Source organism: Lactuca saligna, chromosome 8 (assembly GCF_052625555.1).
Source record: "Lactuca saligna cultivar CGN05327 chromosome 8, ASM5262555v1, whole genome shotgun sequence".
Classification (NCBI taxonomy): domain Eukaryota; kingdom Viridiplantae; phylum Streptophyta; class Magnoliopsida; order Asterales; family Asteraceae; genus Lactuca; species Lactuca saligna.
In genome coordinates this window covers 114,158,284-114,183,056 of record NC_136424.1, presented here as the reverse complement: position 1 = coordinate 114,183,056, position 24,773 = coordinate 114,158,284, and the positions used below count along the sequence as shown (strand labels likewise).

At 29.9% G+C, this 24,773-nt stretch overlaps 1 protein-coding gene across 1 annotated transcript; it reads right to left on the bottom strand.

The window, feature by feature from the left end:
• Nucleotides 1–5,918: 5,918 nt before the first annotated feature.
• LOC145008524 (topless-related protein 4-like) lies at nucleotides 5,919–12,927 on the bottom strand. The gene is made up of 25 exons (XM_078967110.1): nucleotides 12,790–12,927; nucleotides 12,359–12,460; nucleotides 12,084–12,263; nucleotides 11,892–12,005; nucleotides 11,617–11,775; nucleotides 11,332–11,515; nucleotides 11,103–11,226; nucleotides 10,890–11,002; nucleotides 10,633–10,807; nucleotides 10,433–10,542; nucleotides 10,282–10,351; nucleotides 9,946–10,019; nucleotides 9,769–9,864; nucleotides 9,578–9,673; nucleotides 9,146–9,508; nucleotides 8,884–9,048; nucleotides 8,718–8,816; nucleotides 8,525–8,647; nucleotides 8,102–8,212; nucleotides 7,490–7,669; nucleotides 7,230–7,358; nucleotides 7,040–7,135; nucleotides 6,764–6,952; nucleotides 6,522–6,688; nucleotides 5,919–6,446 (listed from the first exon to the last, which is right to left on the bottom strand). Exons 2-25 carry the CDS (start codon nucleotides 12,436–12,438, stop codon nucleotides 6,242–6,244), a joined length of 3,402 nt encoding a protein of 1,133 aa, XP_078823236.1. The 5' UTR covers nucleotides 12,439–12,460; nucleotides 12,790–12,927; the 3' UTR covers nucleotides 5,919–6,241.
• Nucleotides 12,928–24,773: the final 11,846 nt, after the last annotated feature.

Genomic DNA, 24,773 nt, shown 5'->3' with positions numbered 1-24,773 from the left:
TTGTTGAAAGTTATAAAGTATGTCGTTATATTTTGTTGATTAATTGTGAAAACATTTTTGTTTTGATTGCATGTAAACTAGGGTTATGATTTTTTGTTGATTTTTGTTAATTTTTATTGAATGTTATAAAGTATGTTGTTATATTTAGGTTATTTGTTGGTAAAAAATAATTATTATGATTGTATGTAAACTAAGGTTATGTTTTTGTTGTTGATTTTTGTTAATTTTTGTTGAAAGTCATAAAGTATGTCGTTATATTTTGTTGATTAATTGTGAAAACATTTTTGTTGCGACTATATGTAATGTAGGATACGAATGTTGATGAAGAGGAATTTATTGAGGATACACCACAAATCAATTTAGTTGATGATTCGGCAAAAGATGATCAATCAAATGTTAACAAACGAAAAAGAACAAATAGCAAAACGAAAACAAGTCACAAAAAAAAAAAAAAAAAAACAAGTGGCAAAGAAACATCCTCTTGTTGGGACTCATTTGATAAAGTTATGATAAAAGAGGATGATGGTATGGAAAGAAGATATGAAAAATGTCAATGGTGTGAAAGGCTACTAAAGGCGGATGTGGAAAGGAACGGGACTTCTAGTTTACTCAAACACGTAGATCGGTGTCAAAAAAACCCGAATAAGCTACAAGATCCAACTCAAACCAAATTGAATCTAAAAAAGGAGTCAAATGGAGATACTAGTGTTAAAACATGGAAACACGATGATGTAAGGATCAAAAAAGCATTACTTAACCTTTTTGTGGTAGGCGAATTACCTTTCAAGTTCATTGAAAACGAGGCTTTTGTGGAATACACCAATGCACTTAATGCTAAGGTTGTGTTGCCATCTAGACATACAATATCCCGAAATGTTTCCAAATTTTACATAGAAGAAAGAACCCAAATGCTTCAATTTTTAAGTAACCCAAAGACCGCTATACATTTGACAACGGACACTTGGACGTCTTCTTGTCAAAGGACTACTTACATGGTGGTCACGACTCACTTCATAGATGAGAATTGGATGATGCACAAGAGAATTATAAACTTTAGGGAGATAGATAGCCATAAGGGAGAGGATATGGGCCGAGAATTACTCGATTGTATTCGTGGATGGGGAATGAAAAATGTCATGACCATTACCTTGGACAACGCCGCTACAAACGACAAGGCAATGGACTTTTTGGTCAAAAAGTTGCCCAATCTTTACGAGGGTAGAAAGCATTTCCAAGTTAGGTGTATGGCTCACATTTTAAACCTTATCGTAAAGGATGGACTAAAATACCAAAACTATCATGTTGAGTGTATCCAAAAGGCGGTACGGTACATTAGATTGTCACCACAAAGAATAAACAAGTTCAAGAAGGCGATGAAAGATTGTGGCTTACAAACGAAGAAGTTTCTACGTGGTGACACTCCTACCCGATGGAACTCGACTTTCGAGTTATTGAAGTCCGCATATGAGTTACGAGAGGCATTTACGGAATTTGGCATAAGGGGTAATATTTATTTTTAAGTTATATATCATCTTTTCAGCAAAATTATTAAGATTTTGTTTAGACTATAATTTTGTTTGTTTATGTATCTTTGACAGATAAATCATATGAAAGGGATCTCGGTAGAGTACCGGAAAATTATGACTTTGAAGTTGTAACCGAAATGGTGAAATTCTTTGAAAAAATCAAAACAAAAATAGAGCTTGTTTCGGCTACATCAAAACCTTTGGTAAATCTTTTTATCAGGGAAGTCTTAGATGTGGACATACATCTAAGAAAGTGGTCAACCAAACCGATGTTTCTCGATATGGTAAAAGATATGAGGACGAAATACGAAAAGTATTGGGGTGCATACAACAAGATGAATGATTTTATGTACTTTGCGGTTTTACTTGATCCTACCACCAAATCACCTTTTTTGTTACATGCTTTTAAAAAAATGATCGGGTACATGGAACCATCATTGACCCCCGCGAGCATGGACATAAAAGCACGTCAAATGGTCCGAGAGGTTGAGAATAGGATGGAAAATTTATTTATGACCTACTTGGAACGATTTGACAGTGGTGGATCATCTCAACAAGAAGCGAGTCAAATAGCCATTGATGTTGATGATGATAATGATTTGTTCGGTGATTTTCTTTGTACGGGAGGTAGCAACTCGGATCCAACGGATAACGAGTTACGAACTTATTTGAAAGAGAATATAGTTAATTATAAAAAAGATTTCTCAATTCTCGGGTGGTGGAGAGTAAACGCAATTAGGTTCCCAACAATTGCTCGGATGGCGAAAGGTGATTACTTTTTTTTAGACTTTCATAATTTATTTATAAATTAATGTTATTACAATTTAATTCTTTGTTGTTAGATATATTGGCGATACAAATCTCAAGTGTAGCATCCGAGTCTACGTTTAGCACATATGGTAGAGTTGTAAGTGAGTATCGGACTAGTTTATCGACGTTGATAGTTGAAGCTTTGTTATGCACCCAAGATTGGGTGAGAAAGTCTACAAATCCGATAATTAACAACGTTGATGACATCTTGAACGATGATGATATAGCTTTGGGTAAAAAAAATTACAAGCTTTGTTCTTTTTTTATACAATATTACTTTTTATTAAATACTAACAACATTTTCATTTGTGTTTATGTAGAGATTGCACAAGCTTTAAATATATTACATATTGATGACAATGATAAGGGGAAGAAGCCAATGGAAGATTAGATTATGAGTTTATGAAGTTTGTTGTTTTGATTGCTTTTAAAGTTTAAACTTTAAACTATGTTTTTCGTTGCTATGGTATTATTTTTGTATGTTTGTGTTTAAATTGTTAACTTTTGTTGGTGAACTTGAATTATATGTTGGTTGTTTTTATTTGGAAAATTAAGTTTGCAAGTTATAATATTTTACATCAATGTAGATAACTTATACTTTATGCAACTAAAGTGGTACCGGTCCAAACGTGTCCAAAAACCGGAAAACCCGGACACAGACACGATGCATCCGGTCCGGTCCATGGTCCACGATTTTCTCCCTAACCGGTTCGGTCCAAGAGCCGGTTCGGTTCAGTCCGGTCCAAATGCTCACCCCTATTAACAAGTACAATATTAAAAGATTTTTTTTTTTTTTTTTTAAATTAAGGAAAACTAAAAATATTTTCATGATGATAAATTAAAGATTCAACTTTAAAATCCGAAGATGTTAAACGTTTCTATTCTAAAAAATTATAAACTTCTAACCGAATAAAATATATGAATTAAAATATCATCACAATGCAAATTAGTGTATAAACTAAACAATTGTAATATTCAAATTATAAACAAAAGTATATCTTAAGCCAAAATTTTGAATTACAAAGAAAAGTAGTGCATTGATACTTGATAGAAACAAAACCCAACGAAATACCTTAGACTCGTATGAAATTTAGAGATAAATAGAGAGTTGGAATATACTTCATTCATAAAATTTATTTGAAATTTCTATTTTTTTATGTGTTCATATTTTTATAATATGATGAGTAGATTACCAACTAAACTTTCATAGCTTAACATATTTGTTGTTCTGCCTTTCAAGATAAACTCGGTAAGAGTATAAAGCTAGTAACGGAAGGATAGAAGAACTGTTAGATGAATGGTAATGTCTGGTTCGGATCATTGTACAATTTTATGATATACGATCATTTTTGTAACTACTTGTATTCAACTAGTTAATATAAATGCACACCAAGTTTTTTTTTTCGTAAAGAGATATACACCAAGTTGTTTTACAAATTAAAAATGAAATTTTGTTGTTGTATTTTGTCTTAATTTAACGGGTGTGACATTATGGGCATCCACATTCCTCAACTTGCATTACTAAATTATTTTCATACGACCCTCAGGTTGAATTTCCATCATCAACATGCAATACTTTCTAACTTTCTAAGTTACAAACTTATAGCACACGAGCCATGGCAATAGTTTCCACATACATCGTAAGATTGTATCAAGTAACATGTCACTTAAGGTATTTATAATATTGAACTACATAGTGATTATGCTTCAAGCTCTTGGGCTTTAGACACATGGTGTGGTATTCATATTTGTACATATATACAGTGATTAAGGAGAAGTATGAAGGTAAGGCATGGATAGATCCACCTAATCATGGGATACAAACATACGATGAGTTCATTAGTTCGAATGGATTTTCTTTCATGTTATTTGATTGTTGTTATACATCATAAATGGCAAGAAACAATATTTCTTTTCATGTTTTGTATAGGGATGGTTTTGTTTTTGAATTTGAAAATGATTTTATTTTGGTTTATAAAAGTAATGATCTTTATTTAAAGCAAATCCTTGTAATGACATTTATGAAACCATCATAAGCATTAAGAAGAATAATAGCTTAATCTAAAATTTTATTTTAATGTATCCAAAGATAGTTTGGATAAATCATGTTTCTGGTATTGTTGTATGGCCATATAAATAGTAAACGCATCGTCAAACTCCAAGTAGATGAGATTATGGAATCCTTTGACCTAAAGTTTAATGATATATGAGTCATGTGTATTAAGAAAGATGACAAAAGCGTCATTCATGGGAAATTGTGAAAGAGGTAAGGATATGTTGACCTTATACGCAACGTTCAAATCAGCCACAATACATGGTGAAAGATACTTTGTTACATTTATTAATGACTTTAGCAGGTATGAGTATGTTTATTTGATTAAACATACATCTAAAACTTTTGATGTGCTCAGGATATTCCAGAACCAAGTAGAGAATCAACAAGGAAAAAGGATTAGGATCCTTCGATCCGGCAGGGGTTGAGACTATCCGACAGGGGTTGAGACTATCTTAGTCAAGAATTCAACGACCATCTAAGCAACTATAAAGATGTTTCATAATTGACTCATCTTCCTCCTTGAACACCACAACCTAATGGTGTGGCTGATAGACATATTCTTCTTCAGACATACTGCTATCTCAGATTGACATCACCAACAAATTCAACCACTAAAACCATTTCCATCTACATCGCACATCGCCATTTCCATCTCGCATCACCACATTCAACCATTGTATTACTATTTTCTTTCTTTTTGTCTCTCGAATTCCTAGAATGCAAAAAGAGGATAACATAGAAGAACATACAACCTGGTTTGTTTTATCAATTTTGTTTTAATGTCTATTTTTTTATTTGTAGGGCCTTTCTTCTTTCTTGAAATTTGATTTGCAAGTTGTGTTTGTTGGTTGATGATGAACATAAATTCTTGTATTCTTTAAGAATGAAGATTGAACTATTGTATGATAAATGTATTCTTAAAGAAGGAAAGACTAAAACCAACTTATTCTTTAACAATGACAAGTTGAAAAAAGAGAACCAATGGTTCAAGAATGGTGCAAGTAGTGTTGGTTGGCCGAGAACAAATGTAATAAAAACCAAAGAATGTATGGTTTTCGTAATATTTGATTATATTGCAATACATTTTTATTAAGGAATAACATGTTATTGTCTAATATATGCAAATGTATTCTTTAAAAATGTCATATGAGAATGAACTAGAAACAAATTTGGACGTGTTGAATGGGGCTGCATTCTAAAAAAAAAAATCTGATTTAATTAATTTGAATGTATTTAATAAAATGTGAAATATGATTTGATTTTTATTAGCTAATTTGACTTAGTTGTCTAAAATGTATGTAATTTTTATTTCTCATAATAAAATATCATATTTTCCCATTTAGTTAAAGATGTGGCCAAAATGATATTCTCTTATTCTTTTCCATTCATATTTCACTTCAAAGTTAGTTGTAATATATATATATATATATATATATATATATATATATATATATATATATATATATATATATATATATATATATAATAATAATAATAATAATAAGAGGTGAGAAAGCACGGGAAAATTGAGATGAAAATGTAGCGACTGACGATTAAAAAGAGAAGACAGAAGAGGGCATGAGAATGGTATTTGGCCAAAACCAGCCCTTGTAGTTTGCTAAAACTTTACAAACGAAACTCTTCCTACTACTAATCCTAAAGGTAATAAAATACCAACATCTCTGACTACAGACAGATGTTGATATTGTGTCTATTCTATAAACTCTATAACACTATCTTTCCGGAATAACCATCGCATCACCTACCTCTAAACCTTTCATCTTGCTCAAATTTATAAAAAAAAAGTCAGAAACACCCTTCAGCCCTCCTACCTCTGAGTTTCATTCCATCAGTTAGTTGTATTCGCACCACCACCACCACCTCCACCAACAGCAGCACTTGGCCCTGCACCACCTTCAACCGCCGGCAAGCCGCCCCATTTCCCTTCCGACTCAAGCGGCTCAATTATACACACACCACCATCAGTAAGTCCCAAAGCAAACTGATTTGGTTCAGATGGATGTGCAGCAATAACAAGTGGATACACCCTTGAACTGAAAAACATTTATTATTAGAATTTACAAAAGTCTCCTGAATGCAAGAAAGTAGGTTGGTTTGGTATTACTGACTTTGGATTTGTAGGGAGGTAAGCGGTGGAACTGATCCGACAACGTAATCTGAGTGTTGATGCTGTTAAAATATCGATGCTTCCATCTTCAAAAGTTACATATATCGATTGACTATCGCATGAGTAGGTAGCGTGTGTGATTGCACCACTTGCCTCACGTGGGCCCCACTATTTGTAACAAAAGAAAAAAAGACGATGTTAATTCATGTTCAACTATTGGAAGAAATGTAAGTAGATTGAGACCTGCTTTAGGCAATCTAGTTTAGGTGCTTCAAAAATGGCAATCTGGGATTCATGAACAACCAGCAAGTGAGTTTGATCTTGGTGGAACTGGACACGGGTATCAGCATGGGCGACGGGGACCCGCCCTCCTGGAATTTGTAATTGTTTGCTTGTTTGCTTCTCCCATCCATCCGTGTTCCACACACACAACTATAAAATATAAATGCAACATTATAATTATTATTTTTTTTTTTGTAAATTCATAAACGTTTATAAAGCCTCCAGTTTCACATATACCTGAGAATCAGCACCAGAGGATATCAACACATTAAGGACATTAGAGAAGGCTAGGCCTGTTATTCGTTTATGATGGCCTTTAAGTTTGGTTTTCACCTGCTCAATAAAAAAAATTAAACATTACTTCGTTTAGAAGCAGACCCTAAACAAGAGTTGGGTTTCGGTTTTTAAAAAAAAAAAAAAAAGCAACCTCATCAATTCGGACATTGTATATTTGGATTGAAGAGTCCTCCATGCCTATGGCAATAATATTGTTATCTTGTGGATGGAATGCCAGAAAGGTTGCTGCAGGTGGAGGGGGCATGAATGTAGTCATAGTCTGCATTTTAACAAACCAACAACGGGATTAAAGAAAAAGGATATAATACAAAAAAAGAAGCAGAATGTAGGTTCATCATTAAAAAGATAAATAAAAAAATAAAGAGATGAGAAGTGTGTTGAGTTGTTTACCTTGAAGGTCATCATATTGAACAAAGAAATCTTTCCACCAGAAGCAGACATGACATAGGAGTCGTTCTTTGATAATGCAAAGCATGCAGTGGCATCTTCAGGGTTGGTTTCACTGATATCGTTTGTCATCAATATACCACTCACTGGTTGCCATAATTGAGGTTGAACACTAGCAGTTGCCTAAAACAAAAACATGCAACCACCAAAACTCACCTTAACTAACATCTCATCAAATTTATCCACCCACCATGTTTTATTCCTTATTTGCATAAAAACTAGGTTAAACAGGTTGACTATGTGGTCATTTACTCTCTTCTTACGTCCAAAAACGGAGAGGACTGAGGAGCATTAAATAGGTTGGATATGTTGACAGCGGTAAAATGGTCATTTTACCAAAAACAAGTCTTTGTTCATACTGTATAGAGCACTTATCTGGCCACCATATTTGATTACTTACAATTCAGTGCAAAAAAATTGTTGAGCACAATAAATAGGTTGAGTGTGTTACGTCATTTACTCTTGTTCATACAAATCCAAAAAGGGAACATAAATAGGTTAAATATGTTGAAGAGGGTAAAATGGTCATTTACTGAAAAGAAACTAAGTAAATACCTTCCCAGTTGAATTACGGTCATTTCTCTGCCATTTCCATAATTTATGGACAGCATTTGCTGCTAGAGCTAAGACTGCAACTCCTGAATTAGTGTAAATCAATCTTGTAACCTACAAATGCACACACACAGAGACAGAGAAAGTGAAAATGGATGGAGGAAGTCGCTTGACTTTAAAAAATTCACCTACTTCTATGCATTTCTTTACTTTAAAAAATCTACCCAATTATAGCAGCAAATACAAACCCGTTTTCACTGCTATGAATGGATAGATTTTGCAAAACATAATATGTCCTCTTAAGAAAATAACTGCAAGTATAATGGCTTACTTTTAAAGTACAATGATATAACAAAACAAATGAAAGTAGTAGCCTAGGATGCTGTAATAATTTACAAATAAATGAAACTAGGTTGCTAACAATACCCGCATTGCAGAAGAAGTATCATCTGGAAGCCTTGAGGATCGACACTGTGATGGTTCAGAGATTTCTGTCACTTTCAAATTTCTAGATTTTTCCAATTCTACCAGATTCCGATTCTCGCCACTCTATACCCATTAAATATTTAACATCATTAACAACAAAAAAATATTTATAGATAAAAGCAAAAACACTCACCATCATGACCATGGAGGGCATTGGGGGAACTCTTTCCAACATGCTTGGTCCACCGGATGCATTAGCAGCACCAAATGTTGGCATCATTGCAGTCAGTCCCTGTAAGAGTACGGCATTGTAGAACCAAGGGCAAAAGAGGAAAACAGTAGAATTACAATCTTTTTACCTTCATGGAAGATCCAGATGCGACTCTGGAGGCATCGAAAGAACGATTCTCAATTGTTCTTAGCAACCTAACCCCATCTTGATTTGCTAGAATTTTGATTCCATTCTCACTTGTTGAAACAGCTAACAGAATTCCTTCCTTGTTAAACCTTATAAAAGGAGAAGCCTGCAGGTAAAAGTTATGACCCAATATCATTGAAAAGGCGTTTAATGTTTTTGTACGGAATTGGAATTCCAGCGAAACAAAAACACGGGATGATTACCGATAAACCACCCTCGGCATCAATTGTTGTCAACAAGTTAACATTGTCCATATCCCAAAACTTAACCACACCCTCATCACCAGCAGCAATAAATCGGTTTTTTGTGGTATCAAACTGAACAAATCCCATGGCTCGTTTTCCAAGCCCATTATATGTACGCTTTACAGCACCTTCACTTTCATTCCATTCCACAATAAAAGATTCTCCTTCTTTATTTGTCCCACATGAAAATAACCTTGTCCCATCACAACTGTATCCCATTCTGGTGGATGAATGACCTGGCGCATCATAGTCCACTCTTGAACCGATATTGTCATACAGCCACGCCTTTATGTTGCCATCTGTTGCTGTTGAGAAAATAAACTGGTACAAACACAAAATAAGGTTAGAAGATGAACAATTTTTGCAATATTTGAGAGATTTTGGTTATACCTGAATGTTTTCCTTAAAATGAGGACATACAGAATATACAGGTGCTTCATGACCCTCAAATGTATACTGTTTAGCCCCTGTTACTGCATCCCACACCTGTAAAACAATGCTTCATCTTTATAAGGAGGAAATGTAGGGAATTCAATTCCAATAGTAAGTCAAACTTTGAAAGTAATCTTAATGATACAAACCTTTATCAACCTGTCATCTCCACAAGTTACAATGCAAAGTTGCTTGTTTGGATAAGAGAAAGCAAGATCATTAACATTGCCACCATGAGCCTCAATCTGTATAACCAAATCCAATAAACGTGTGATGATGTCATCAATTTATCACCACCTAAAAAAAAAAAAAAAGAATTAACAAACCTCCAAGTGGTTTCGTAGATCATCACCACCATTATAAGAGTATATCTGTACAATATTCCTTGAGTATGCAACACCTATAAGAAATTTCATAAATTATAATGTGGCTACATTAAAGCGACACTCCTCTGATCTCCTTAAATACCCCTTTTGTTGTTTGACTTTTAATTGAAAGATTAAAGTAGCCCTCAAAATAGAAAAATTCAAACATTTCCAAATTATGAAATTAAAAGGGTTGTTGGTTTAAAAATCAAATGTCGAAAAGGGATACCTAAAATGGAAAGGAGGGAGTGCGTGGTATTATGTGTTTTTGGAAATTAGTAATAATTCTTAGTTTACCAAAAAGGGTTCCATCAGGGCTCCAAGTTACACGATTGACTGATGCAGTATTCTCATTGGTCAAAGATGCCTAATACATATGCAAAGTGTAAAGTGTAAACTAGAGTCAAAAGTCAATAGTCAAACAAAAAGGGTTTTCAAAATTATTTACCTGCAGGGGCATTGAACAAACACCAAGATCCCAAACCTTGAAATCCTTCTGAACAAGCTTCTCCCTGATACCTAAGTCCCATATCATAATTTCTCCAGAGATTGTTCCAACTTTGTATTTGGTCAACATAGAACAAAAAAAGTCAACATAATATAAACTACCAACAACAGAGGTTAGATTTCTTGAGTATATAAACTAACCAAGAAGCAGAATTTGCTGTACAGGATGAAAATCCATACTCATAACCATTGACCCTTGATTTAAGTTCATCACCACAGCTTTAGGTAGATCATCAGATGAATATGAGCTTGAGCTTTGACCATGACTTTGACCACCATAAGCAATGGGTAAGATATGTCCATGCATATGATTAACCTGTGCTAAGACCAAATACAGGTTAGCATTTACTGTCCACCAACAATCAATCTTTAAAAATGTCAAATTTACATGTTCATACTTCATCAGATATGCCAAATGCTCTTGTTCTCTTGAATGCATGTTCAGAGTCAGCAGTTTGATAGTCTACAGCTGGAGTGTTAGCAGGAGGAGTCCTGGGTCGCTTTAACATAGCTTCCATGTGGAACAGAAAGGGATGCAAATAAACAACTGAATCAACAATTATGAACAAAAATTACAATAAATGATCATGAGTCATGACAAAATCACATACCAGCATTATTAGGTGGAGCAAAACCAATAGGGCTAGCAGAAGCTGAAGGATGAGGCACACCAGCTGGATTTGTCATCCAACCAGTCATAGAAGTTGCCATAGGTGGTGGTGCAGCCTGAAAAGGCTTGAAAAAAGAACAAAATTGTCAAAATTAAGATGTGTTACCCATGACTTTTTGGTGTTTAAACCAACTAAACATAAAAGAAAATCAGGTTCTTTTTTCACTTACACCATGAGCACCCAAAGGTGGAAACCCTGCAGGCTTTGGTACACTGGTCATTAATGGATTGGTAACAGGGGATGGAGCTCTTGCACCATTTGGCTGTGATTGACCACAAGAATGATCAATAAAAAGAGTTTTTATATCTGGATTCGGCTTCGGGTTTTTGCATAGCTGATGTTGCCAGTTTAAACTACAACACGTGAAAAACGGTTAGAATTTAAAAGCATGTACGAAAGCTGAACACGTGTAATTACGAAATTACCCCTAGTATAATATCAACAAGATACAAACCTCTGATTGATGAGAGTCCTAAGTCTTGAATTCTTCAAACTTGGAAAAGTTAACTTTTCACGAAAAAGGGGATTTGCTTCGATCAACTTTTTAAGCTCACCCAACATTATACCCCTCGCGGACTTTGTGTCTCCATATTTGGATAACTGTTCGTTGTCTCTGAACACGTGTTACATCAAATATTTAATGATCAACCAAATGTATCAACAAAATTTGGGTAAGTATTGACAATTAATATCATAAATGAGAAGCGTGTCATGACTATCTTCCCTCACCTGAAGTTCTCTAGAGTCAAAAGTTGTGTTATTTCTTTAAAAAGGTCTTCGTTAAAGGCTGAAAACACTTTCAAGTCCTTGACTAGAATTTCAACAGCTTTAGAACGATCCTTCCTGTAAATTGACAGCGCATTCATAATTTATCACAGTTGGTCATTAATGGTGGCATTAATAAAGTGCATTTAAACATACTTATCTAGAGCTTCTAGGTACTTCTGCTTTTGTATCTCAAAGAAGATCTTCATTGAGTATCTGTTATCATCAACCTTTGTAAATCCAGAGAGGTATTTTTCCACCTCATCCCATTCACCATTTGTCACCATTTCCTCAAAGTAGCGCATATTGAAGAAGAATCCAGACTCGTGCTCCAACCTCCACAAGAGAACCAAAATTAAATAATGCGTCATTTACGTGTAAACTCAAAACAACAAAAGAATCAGACAGATACACAATTTATTAAACCCTACCTGTGAACGGTTTCTTTAAATTTCTCTTCATCTAGAAATTGAAGTATTAAAAACACAAGCTCTCTGCTGAGAGACGACATAACTTTCCCTTTTTCCCCAAAACTGCAAGCAATTAAATCAGAAATTAAAAAATAAATTACTCATATTCAACAATAACAACCTCTAAATTCTCAAAAATAAATAACGACAGTTTAACATTCATTCCCAAAAAATCCAGCTAACGAATTCATAGCAAGAATACTGTTTCATTTTGTTCATTCAACGAGAAACCTAAATTTCCAAAACATAGACGCACATATAAACGCAAAAACGCCTATACTTATCTGCATAATCGATGTATAATCATGCACAAATACAACAAAAATCCATATGTATAACAAGTAAACATGTCTAATTCTATGTGGAAATCAGGAAATCAAAACATCCGTTACCTTTGAAATTGGATGATGAGATATTTCGAAAACAGATCGGAGGGTTTCAGTAATACTATTTTCTCTCTCCTCTTTCGAGAGAGATTTGTAGAGAGAGAGAAAGTGGGGAGTTTGAGCGAGAGAGGTGCGAAGAGAAGAACCACGAGACGGTATAAATAGTAGTGAAAGTTACGAGATAATAAGGTTGGAAAAGAGGGATATTATAACAGCATTTGATTATCATAGGCTTTGATAAGCACAGCGTCTTATCAACTGATAGCTTATTACAAAGAAAAAGAACTGCAATTAGGTATGGCATTTATAGTCTGGCTAAATTTTCGGACTTTATTTTACATTTAATTGTTTTTCATTCTAATAATTAAAAATATATTATTTAATTTGTTTTATCTTATAAATGCACATTTATGAATTAGGTACAACATGAACAATATGCTTTAAGACTTTATTTTTCGGTCAAATCCAAATCTCTGTTATATATAATCTTAACGCGATCACGTATATCAAATTACATGATCTCTCAAGATTTGGGAAATTGTATAACGATTATATGGAATTATTGATTTACACTTTCTTTAGAATAAAACCTTAAAAAATCATTATTATATATGTCAATAACACTTAAATTAAACAAACACGTATAATTATATCAGGTAATTGAGAAGGTTATCATTGGATATCCTTCTATATTTTCTTCCTATATAATATAAAATGGTGACAAATATTATATTTGAATGATATTAATTATACTTTGTAGATTTGTTATCATTACAAATAGGTAGGAAAATAAATAGAAAGAAAAGTAAGAGGATATTTAATAAGAAGCATTGATTAGGACAAATATTATAATAATTAAATGATAAATATATTTATTATGAAGATTATTAATGTATTTCAAATTTAATTATGACAATATTCATTATAATAAATTAATATCATATCTAAAATATAAAATATGATAATATTTGTGACAATTAATAGGGGTGTTATTCAGTCGTTTTTTTTTTTTCGGTTTATCGGTTTTTTTACATCTTAAAATTAACTATAACCAAACCCAATAAGGTTCGGTTTAATCGTTTTGGTTAATTCGGTTATGGTTAATTCGGTTTGGTTTGCCGGTTAAACCAAATAAAATTTTGTATGTAAAAATAAATATTAAACTAAAAAAGTAAAAAAAAAAAAAAAAAAAAAAAACTTGTTGAAGTTTACCAAATGAATAAAAAGCACTAATACACAACATATTATATTTAATCTTTTATGATATGTTGTCTTAAGGTATCGATGTAGCCACACAAGTTGTAGATGCGTTAATATAGTTTTAGACATATATGAAGAGGAAAAAAATAACCGAAGGTTAATTGACATTTGGCTATTTAGTTGTTGCTCTTTAATACAATATGTAAACAATTATAAATCTAAATAATGAGTTATGAAAATATTTTTTAGTAACCATCTATCAATCTAAATATAAAATGTTAATTTATATATAAACTATAAAAATATATAAAAATTAAATAGTTTATTTGGTTTTTATGGTTTAACCAAAGTCATGAAAATTTAACCAAAACAAACCAAATAAGGTATCATTATTCGGTTAACCAAACCAAATTAACAAAATAACCAAATAACCCGAACCAAATAAACCAAACATCATTTGGTCCAGTTCAGTTATTCGGTTTTGGTTTTTTGTCACACCCCTAAATTAATGTTTTTTATAAGACACATATTATAAAATCAATTATAATTGAGCATGCAGCTTGTGGTTTATAGTGTTTTATATCGGATACTTAAAACCTAAGACTTGAATTAAGGGACAAAGATATTTATGGTTCATAGTCTTTTCAACCGATAAAATCCATTTTCATATCTAATTAAATATGTAAATTTTGCAAGGTGATCATTGCATATAATAACGCTATCACTGTGTTCTTGAGTTTTAATTTTAAAGAGGGGGATGAAGGGGAGGGGAGGGGAAAGAATAGGAAGAATATAGGAGAGAGAAGAGGGGATATATGCATTCTCGAGTTGAAGGGAGGAAAGAAATTTTACCGTCAAATGACGTTTTTACCCCTTTTCAGGGTTCATCGGAGGGAAAAGAGGAATAAGATAAGATAATAAATATGGGCGGTGTGAAGATAAAGATGTTATAAGAATGAACATGATGAACAGTGATTCTTTCATTAATGGAAGAAGAGTGAAGAATATAAGATTGATTCATTCATCAGCTTCACCATGTTAATTGTAGTGAGAAGGAAGGTGCTTTGAGAAGGAAGATGAAGAACATAACAAGAACAAAACTGGTCATTAATTGCTTTCCCTCCCAATCCATCCAAAATTAGGTGAATGATTTAGTAGGTAAAATAACCTAGATTCCCCCACCCTATCAAACCCTTTACTTTCTTTGCTTTTCTCCTCTTAAAAAAACTAGAGAACACCATTTCCCTTTCAATCCTCTCATTTTCTTCCCCTTTCTCTCCTAAAAATAACTTAAGAACATAGCATATGTGTAAACCCGTTTAGTTAAGATGTATTTCTAGTTTATATATGTATATACACATTGCATGGCAAGTAGATTCACTCTTTAAAAATGTAGAGTGTTGCAAGTGTTACATGTTCTAAAAAGTTACTTGTTTATAGTGTTTTAGATTGGATACTGAAAACTTAAGACTTGAGTTTAGGGACATAAAGGTACTATGGCTCATAGTTTTTTTTAACCGATAAAATACATCTTCATGTCTAATTAAATATGTATATTTTGCAAGGTAATCGCCGACATATAAGAACATGTGTAGATGCATTTAGTTAAATTTATCTCTTATCGGTGCATGTAGATGTACATTAACTATATTCACTCTATTTTTAAAAATGTAGATTGTTGCAAGGGTTCCGTGCTCTAAAAAGTTACTCATTTAAAATGTTTTATATTGGATGTCGAAATTTGAAGACTCTAATTAAGGGAAAAACAGGTATTTATGGTTCAGAGTCTTTTCAACCGATAAAATAAATCTTCATATCTAATTAAATATGTATTTTTCCAAGGTAATCACGTATAGACGCATTTAGTTGAAATTTATTTCTCATCAGTGCATGTAGATGTACGATAAGTACATTCACTCTCTTTAAAAAATTTATTTTTGCAAGAGTTACATGTTTTAAAAAGCTACTCGATTATTTATTTGAACTCCAAGTGGTTGTCTTAGATGTCATTCTTCTCAACTTTTTGTTCAATGTGGTAGGAAATCTCACATCTAGCTAGTTGTTGTAGGATGTCATCACTTTCTTTTTTGGGCACATCCTATGACTGAAAGTCCTAAAATTAATCAATATATTATAAAGTGTGAATTATTATGTACATTGGTGATTATTATTAGATGTTATCACATGCTTTGGTGGTTTTGAGTCTTATGTATACCCAATCATTTATTATCCAAAAATTGCAACTATATAATATTTTATGTATGCAATACTAGAATGAGGAAAAACATGTGATGTGTTATCAAAGAAAAAGAAAATGTTATATGCTCGCTTATCAATCATAAGAGATTTTTGAGGTCCTTGGTTTCTCTAACTCAAGATTTCTTGGTTATATCATAATATGTTGGTTTGAGAAGCTATATCATGGAAGTATGATAAACACACACTCATAAATTTAGAAGTGGAATGCATAGCTTATTTTAAGCCATCAAATTATGAAATCTCGATAAGAAATTTTACCATGGAATTATGAATAGTGGCAAGTAGAGATTTATCATGACAACAATGTAACCACTTTTCTCCAACAATAATAATAGCTCAAAGAAGTCTTAATTTATCGACATCAAGTTTCTAGTTGTCAATGAGAGTTCAGGATAGACATTTACTATAAAACACTCAAAATTTGATTTAATGTTTGCATAACCACCAACTAAAGATTCAATACACAAGGTGTTTCATGAGCATACTACTTATACGAGCGTTCTTATAGATAATAGATAAGTTCAGTGGGAGTACTTATATGTTAAGTGTACTATATCCATACATTGTGGTATAATAATTTTCATTATAGAGTTGATTGTGTTTTTATCATTGTTTTGAATGTAATAACCTACAATACTTATGTTTCATGAGCATACTGCTTGTTTAGGCTTACTAGAGATTATAGTTGGACCAAATGAAAATTTACATGTGCAAGGTAACAATATACATCATGTTCATCCATATTTGATATATGTCATTGAGTGTGTAGGTATAATGATCATGGTGGTTTAGTCATCTTTTAAAAAATATAATAAAAGTTGTGTTTGCTCAATACTTATGCATAAGATACATTAGATTGTTTTAAAGAAATTAAAGTTAAATATTTAATTGCAACACATCTAAAGAAATTTGTAATAAAACATATAACACCCAAATGAGAGATGGTTATAAAATTTTAATAATAAATATATAATATTTATTTTGTTAGTCATTAAGAAGAGTATTTGTGATTATGAGTTACATATTGTTATTCAATAACAAATTAAATGTCATTAGTATGACATAATTAAAGTTGAATGAGCACTTGGGTATTAACATAAAAAGGAATACAAACACTTTATATTATAGTCTTGATCCACAATCATCAAAGATCTTTTAACCGGAAAATAAGGGTTGAGAAAGACCACCATACACCGTTCAAATATGTCGTTGAAATCCAACACGATACATTTCATAAATGGGCAAAGTAGGAATTTATTTTATATATTGGTGATTTAGTAATATGGTTCGATGTATGGTTTAATCTTTTTCATAACACCAAATACTAAAATTATTTGCAAATCAAAATAAGATGTTATCGTAAAGAAGTCCAAAGCTTATAGCATAATCATTATACTTTATATAATACATGGAATCCAATATAATGTATTGTGTCAAGCTCAAAAATAAAGTTTCCAATCCATATAGCTTCTAGAGATGCATCTAAAATGGTGACGCATTTAGAATCTTATGTAGGTTGCACTATCAAGTTTTGTCACGAGCAATTATAGTAAACTAAGTTTCTATTCATGATGAAGACATAGTCTGATCGATATATCCTCTTGATTAATTCAGAACCTCACATTAAAAAGTAACACTTTACATTAGTATCACTATCTAAATATCTTTAAACTAAGAATACACATCTAGTCGTTTGTAAGTACCGAAGAATATTATTTGCAACAATTCAGTGACATTCACTAGGATTCTATTGATATCTACTTAAACATCCATTATATGATTTATTTAAAGTAGTTTTTAAATGAATTTTTATAAATCAAAATTCATTTAAGAAATCAAGTTAAATAAAAAGGTCACAAATGTTCAAGTCTATAATATTTAAAAATGCTTAAATTGTCAAGACATACGAGCATTTAACCAAATAATCAATAGAAGGAGGTAAAGTAAACAACCTTAAATACATCTTTAAATTTTAAATATAATATTTTCTAAATATCCAAAATCTAAATCCATATTCAATATTCAACTAAAGTAGCTAATATGAACACATGTCAAAATACATAAGTTATGTTTGGGAAGCCTATTGAGCATTTTAGGGTTACACATTCTTGAGTATAAGGAAATTATACATTCTAAATATAAGCTCAACCCAAAAACATCTTTGAAAACACCAAAATATTTGTTACATGTTACATATATAGAAATAATCATCTCAACAATAAAAACATAGCAAAAACTTCATCAAAGCTAATTAAGATCAAATTATGAACTTCAAAGTAAATGTGATGCAACATGCTTCTACACCTTAATTTCAAAGTCAACACATTGTAATGATAACTAAAATAAGGCATGTGTAGAGTTATCATGATACACATTTATATTCATATGGCATGTGTAAAGCTAGCATGAACACACTAAACATTGTTTTCCTCATCCAACTAGGTACAAATGAGTATCACATGACATGTAGAAAATCCATGGTGAAAAATGAGTCCATGTATGTGTCACAAAACCTTATTTCTCATTTATTTGTGGGTACCTCGGTCTAAAGTGGCCATACAAGTCTTAACCCACCATAAAAGAGTTGCAAGTTATCAATATTCATTTTTATGTGATATCCATATAAACATAAGACATGGAACTATCTCTATCCAACATTTGATCAACAATAGATCACTATTGATCCTTTATCAACTTAGTCTAAGTACAAATGTATATTTGATGTCAACATAAACTTATCAAGGGGCCCAATGATATCGATTCTCCTGTTAGGGCGTAATGAACAAATAAACTTTGAATACATAGATCTCGCCCACTCATCATGTCATACCTGGATATTCCCTGTATGGCTGCTAATTACGAACAACATTGGAGAACACCAAAGCACAAAAAACTGCAAAATTTAGAAGTCCATGCATCTATATTTAAAGAATATAGGATATTATTATCTTATAATTACTCGTGATAGTTTCCATGAATCAATATTTAAATATGGGTTACTCCAATACTTAATATACATTAAGTACACATAAGATTTAGTCGCATCTTTATGTTATGTCCATCAACATGCATAATATACTAATAACTCATGATAGTTTTAAATAAATACTCACTTCCAAAAGTATGTACGACTGTGGAGGCTTTAAATAAAATAATATTATGGAAGTTGGTTAAACATGAAAATGGAATACGGTAGTAAACTAATGGAATAACTACTATCCATAGTATATTAAAATCTTCACTTAATAATAATCAAATCAGATAAATAATTGCACTGTATAAGTTCTCAGAGAAGATCAAACTAGATTAAACACTCTCAAGCCAATTTATTTGTAAATCTAATGTCTTTCGACCTAGCATAACAATCATGCTTAGTATATGAGAGTGGCTTAGTGAATGGATCGACAAGATATGTGTTGAGTATATTTATTGTATGCTTGTGTGATATTGAATCCTTATTCGAAGTGACTACAACATTATAGTCATGAAGATCTGAAGAGAAACATCAATGCTTGTAACAACATTGATATATATTCAATGCAGCCTTACTATCTGCAACATACTCAACTTCTGTTGTCAAGTCCACTATAGTGTCTTGCTTGTCACTTCTCCAAGTCTCTGCTCCACCATTCGGTAAGAACATAAATCCCGATTGTGAACGAAAATGTCTCTGTCAACATGGAAGTGTCATCATTATAACTATTTAGATTAAGCTCTTCCATTAATCAAGAACATAACCTTTGTCATCCTTAGATACGAGACATCGGGCCTTATACATATCATGACATACATGATTGATCTCACAACGAAATCTTATGGAAATAAACCCATTCTTCCTAGCTCATCACTAGAACTTGGAAATTGAGCATTACTTAATGTCACACCATGCTACATAGACATGAACCCTTTTCATATAGTTCAGCATCTTGAATTTCTTTAAGATATTATTTATATATGTACTCTAGTTCAATCCAATGAGTCACTTAGATCTATATCTATACATCTTTACATTTAGTATGTTTGCTACTTTTCTCAAGTCTTTCATAAAGAAACAATTTCCAAGCCAAATATTTCTCACTTTGCAAAGTTGGGACATCATTTCGTATGAGCAATATGTTATCTGCATACAACATAAGGAACACAACAGCCCCACTAGCTCTGACATATACTTATGGCTCATCTTCACTCATACAAACCAAGCTCCTTGACTTTTACATCGAAAACAAATATTGTTTCTTTTTTTGAAAATGTCAAGATCAAAAGATCGTGGTTATTTCTAAATTTTGAAAAATAGATGGTCGTCATTGAATAAATATCTCCAAGACTTATATAATTGTTTCTAATTTAATATTTTATATTAGAGATTGAAATAAATCAAGTTCATTAGTAAAAATAATAAAGGGTAATGTCAAGAACATCCCTTTTAAATTTTCAATTTTAAAAGTATAATATTTTTTTGGTTAGTTTACTTTATGCCTTTCATTCATCTTTCTAGTTTTAACTTTTTAGTAATTATTAGAGGTTAATTTTGACGTTAGATTAAAGTGAATCTTGCAACAACACCCTTAAATATTCAACCTTTTTATGGTTTTACCCTAACTATATTTTTATTTTATTTTTTTTCAAATTTACATCGATAATAATTTCTATGTAGCTTGTTAATTTCTAGGTTTTCTGGTTTATGTTGGTTGGACATTTTATGTTGACATGTTGGTCAATGTCTTAAAAAAGAAATAAAAAAATGGTGAAAATGAGTCTCAAGTTGAAGGCCTTTCGAACATAATAAATGCGCCTTACAAAAAATCAAGTAATATTGTTGTAATGAAAGCTAGTTTTTTTTTAAACGACAAACTAGGTAACCATTTCTTAAATATCACCTAAGTCTTATATGAGAAAGTCGCTATTAACCATTAGGCCAAAGACCCATTGAACATAATGAAAGCTAGTTAATTACAATATATATATATATATATATATATATATATATATATACACACACACACACACACACGGTGAATACCCGCGTGTTGCGCAAAAACACCTATATAGTTGAAGTCTTTACAAATAAATGTTTTTTAAATATAACAATAACTTTATTGTTAAACTTGATATATTAATTCGTATACAAATTTGATATACTATATTGATTATTTTGAATTATATGATAATATACACATGTATTATAACTTTATAATCTCAATCTTTTAAATGACTTCTAACCGCAAATAAAATTAAATATAATATATGTTTTAATGTTATTTATAGTTGTTCTTATTGTTAATTAATCTTTTAATTTATTTCCTTAATGTTTTAATTTCTATCATTATAGTTATTTAAAGCATCAAGCATTGTTTTTTTTTATTTTAAAGGTAACAATATAATCATTAATGATGATAATGATATATATATATATATATATATATATATATATATATATATATATATATATAGAGAGAGAGAGAGAGAGAGATGGTTTACAAATAACAATATATTAAACCTATTAAATTAAGTATAATATGTTAAAAGTTAAAAACATAACTTTATAAGTAGAAGAAAATATATTCTTTTAATATTGAAATGTAGTTTATATATGATTACATTTTAGGTTTCATATTTATTTAATTTTATTAACCAACTTATAAGAAATAAATTGAAAAGTCATAAGAGTTTCAAATGAATGTGGTGAAAGGAAAAATGCTTTCTTTTTAAGTATACTAGGCGAATGTCCGTGAGTTGCGAAGAAACACCTATATAGTTGAAGTCTTTAGAAATATATGTTTTTTTAATACAACAATAACGTTGTTAAATTTGATATAATAATTTGTATACTAAATTGATCTAATATATTGATTATTTTGAATTATATGATAACATATACATCTGTTATAACTTCACAATCTCAATTGTTTGAATAAGTTCTACCCACGAGTTACACATGAATAAAATTAAATATCATATATGGTTTAATGTTATTTATAATTGCTATTGTTAATTAATTTTTTAAAATTTATTTACTTAATGTTTTAATTTCTATCATTATAAATATTTAAAACATCAAGCATTACTTTTTGATTTTAAAGGTAACAATATAATCATTTATATAGAGTTATTTTTAACTACTGTTATTGTAAGTTATTTTATGCTATTTATTTGGAAACTTTAACGATTATGAAAATATCTTTAGGAAATATTTTAGTTAAATTGAGATTACAATTTAGTTTTTGCATTAATCACTTTTAACTATTTACAAAATATTATTTAGTGTTTTAAGTGAAACTGAAATTTATATTAAAGTTGACATTGTAATGTTATATTTAAGTTAGCAATTTAAGTATTTTGTCCAAACTGTTCAAAAGTTGTGACTTTTAACTAATAATGGTTTACATATAACAACATATTAAATCTAAAAAATTAAGTATAATATGTTAAAATTTAAAGACATAACTTTATAAGTAGAAGTAAATATATTACTTTAAAATTGAAATTTAGTTTATTTATGATTACACTTTAGTTTTGATATTTATTTAACCTTATTAACCAACTTATGATAATTATTAGAAAGACACTACAATTTATCACTTTTAACTATTTACAAAATATTCTTTGGATGTTTAAGTTAAACTAAAATTTATATTTAAGTTGACCATATAATATTATATTTAAATTAATAGTTTAAGTATTTTATACAAATTGTTCTAAAATTGTATCTTTAAAATGATAATGGTTTACATCCAACAATATATTAAAACTAATAAATTAAATATAATATGTTAAAAGTTAAAAAACATAACTTTGTAAGTAGAACTAAAGATATTATTTTAATATTGAAATTTAGTTTATATATAATTACACTTTACGTTTGATATTTATTTAACCTAATTAACCAAATTATAATTATTATTAGAAAAAATTGAAAAATCATGGGAATTTCAAATGATTGTGGTGAAAGGAAAATGCATGTGAGTTTCAAATGAATGTGGTGAAACTAAAAATGTTTCCTTTATAAGTATATAATGATATATATATATATATATATATATATATATATATATATATATATATATATATATATATATATATATATATATATATATATATAATTATTGATATAGTTATTATTACATTTTGTAATTAATGCTAAAATAACATTAATTATATATTTGTTGATATAAAACATGTATATAATTAATGCAATATCGATACAGAAAATAACATTTTGTAATTATATATATATATATATATATATATATATATATATATATATATATATATATATATATATAATTATTGATATATTTATTATTACATTTTCTAATTAATGATATGTATAAATATCGATATAGAAAATAACATTATATATATATATATATATATATATATATATATATATATATATATATATATATATATATATATATATATATATATATATAGGGTTAGGTTCATTTGAGACCACCTATATTTTCTAAGACCGTGAGATGCATTTTTTGATTTTTTTGATTTTTTTTGATTTTTTAAATTTTTTTTAGTTAATTCATGTTCCGAAAATAATATTTAAAAAAAGAATTTTTTGATTTTTCCATTTATTTTGCATTTTAAAATTATTTTTAGAATATGTACAGTGTAATATTTTATTTAGAATATTTCACGTATTTTAAAAAAAAAAAAGAATTTTTTTTATTTATTTTTATTTTTTTTAGTTAATTCAAGTTCCGAAAATAATATTTAAAAAAAGAATTTTTAGATTTTTCCATTTATTTTGCATTTTAAAGTTATTTTTTAGAATATGTCAGTGTAATATTCTATTTAGAATATTTCACGTATTTTTTCAAAAAAAAAAAAACGGAATTTTTTTTTATTTATTTTTTATTTTTTATATTTTTTTTAGTTAATTCAAGTTCCGAAAATAATATTTAAAAAAACAATTTTTGGATTTTTCCATTTATTTTGCATTTTAAAATTATTTTTAGATTTGGTCTCACGGTCTCACAAAATTAGAATGGTCTCAAATGAACCTACATATATATATATATATATATATATATATATATATATATATATATATATATATATATATATATATATATATATATATATATATATATAGGGTGAGGTTCAATAGAGAACCATAATTAATCAATGAACCAAGGAACCAATCGTGAGCATCGGAAATCATAACGATCAACGGTCAAGAAAATAGATGTACACTTTTATATTGGACGTAAACATACACACACTAGATTATACCAAAAAATCTACCATTTACAAAAACACTCACTACTTTTTTTCGTTTAATTTTTTTTAGGCCATGTTTTTTATCAAAAAAAAAAAAAAAAAACGAATATACCGTTGTTCACGATTTTTCGTCCTCTTTCCATAGAGATCCATGATGATATATAAAAAAACAATTTTTTTTTCAAAAAAAACTCACTTCATTTTTTTTAATGAAAAAAGTTAAGGTCTATTTTTTATAGAAAAAAATTAATAAATATATCAAAATTCATAGTTTTTTTTTTTTGTTTTTTTGTTTT

What these genes read in the sequence shown, in the direction of transcription:
- LOC145008524 (XM_078967110.1), bottom strand. Translation starts at nt 12,438, where the DNA reads ATGTCGTCTCTCAGCAGAGAGCTTGTGTTTTTAATACTTCAATTTCTA. An exon ending in CCCTGATGGAACCCTTTTTG is followed by an intron (nt 10,020 to 10,281) that starts GTAAACTAAGAA and finishes AATTTCTTATAG; the next exon opens with GTGTTGCATACTCAAGGAAT. An exon ending in CCTCTGGTGCTGATTCTCAG is followed by an intron (nt 6,953 to 7,039) that starts GTATATGTGAAA and finishes TATATTTTATAG; the next exon opens with TTGTGTGTGTGGAACACGGA.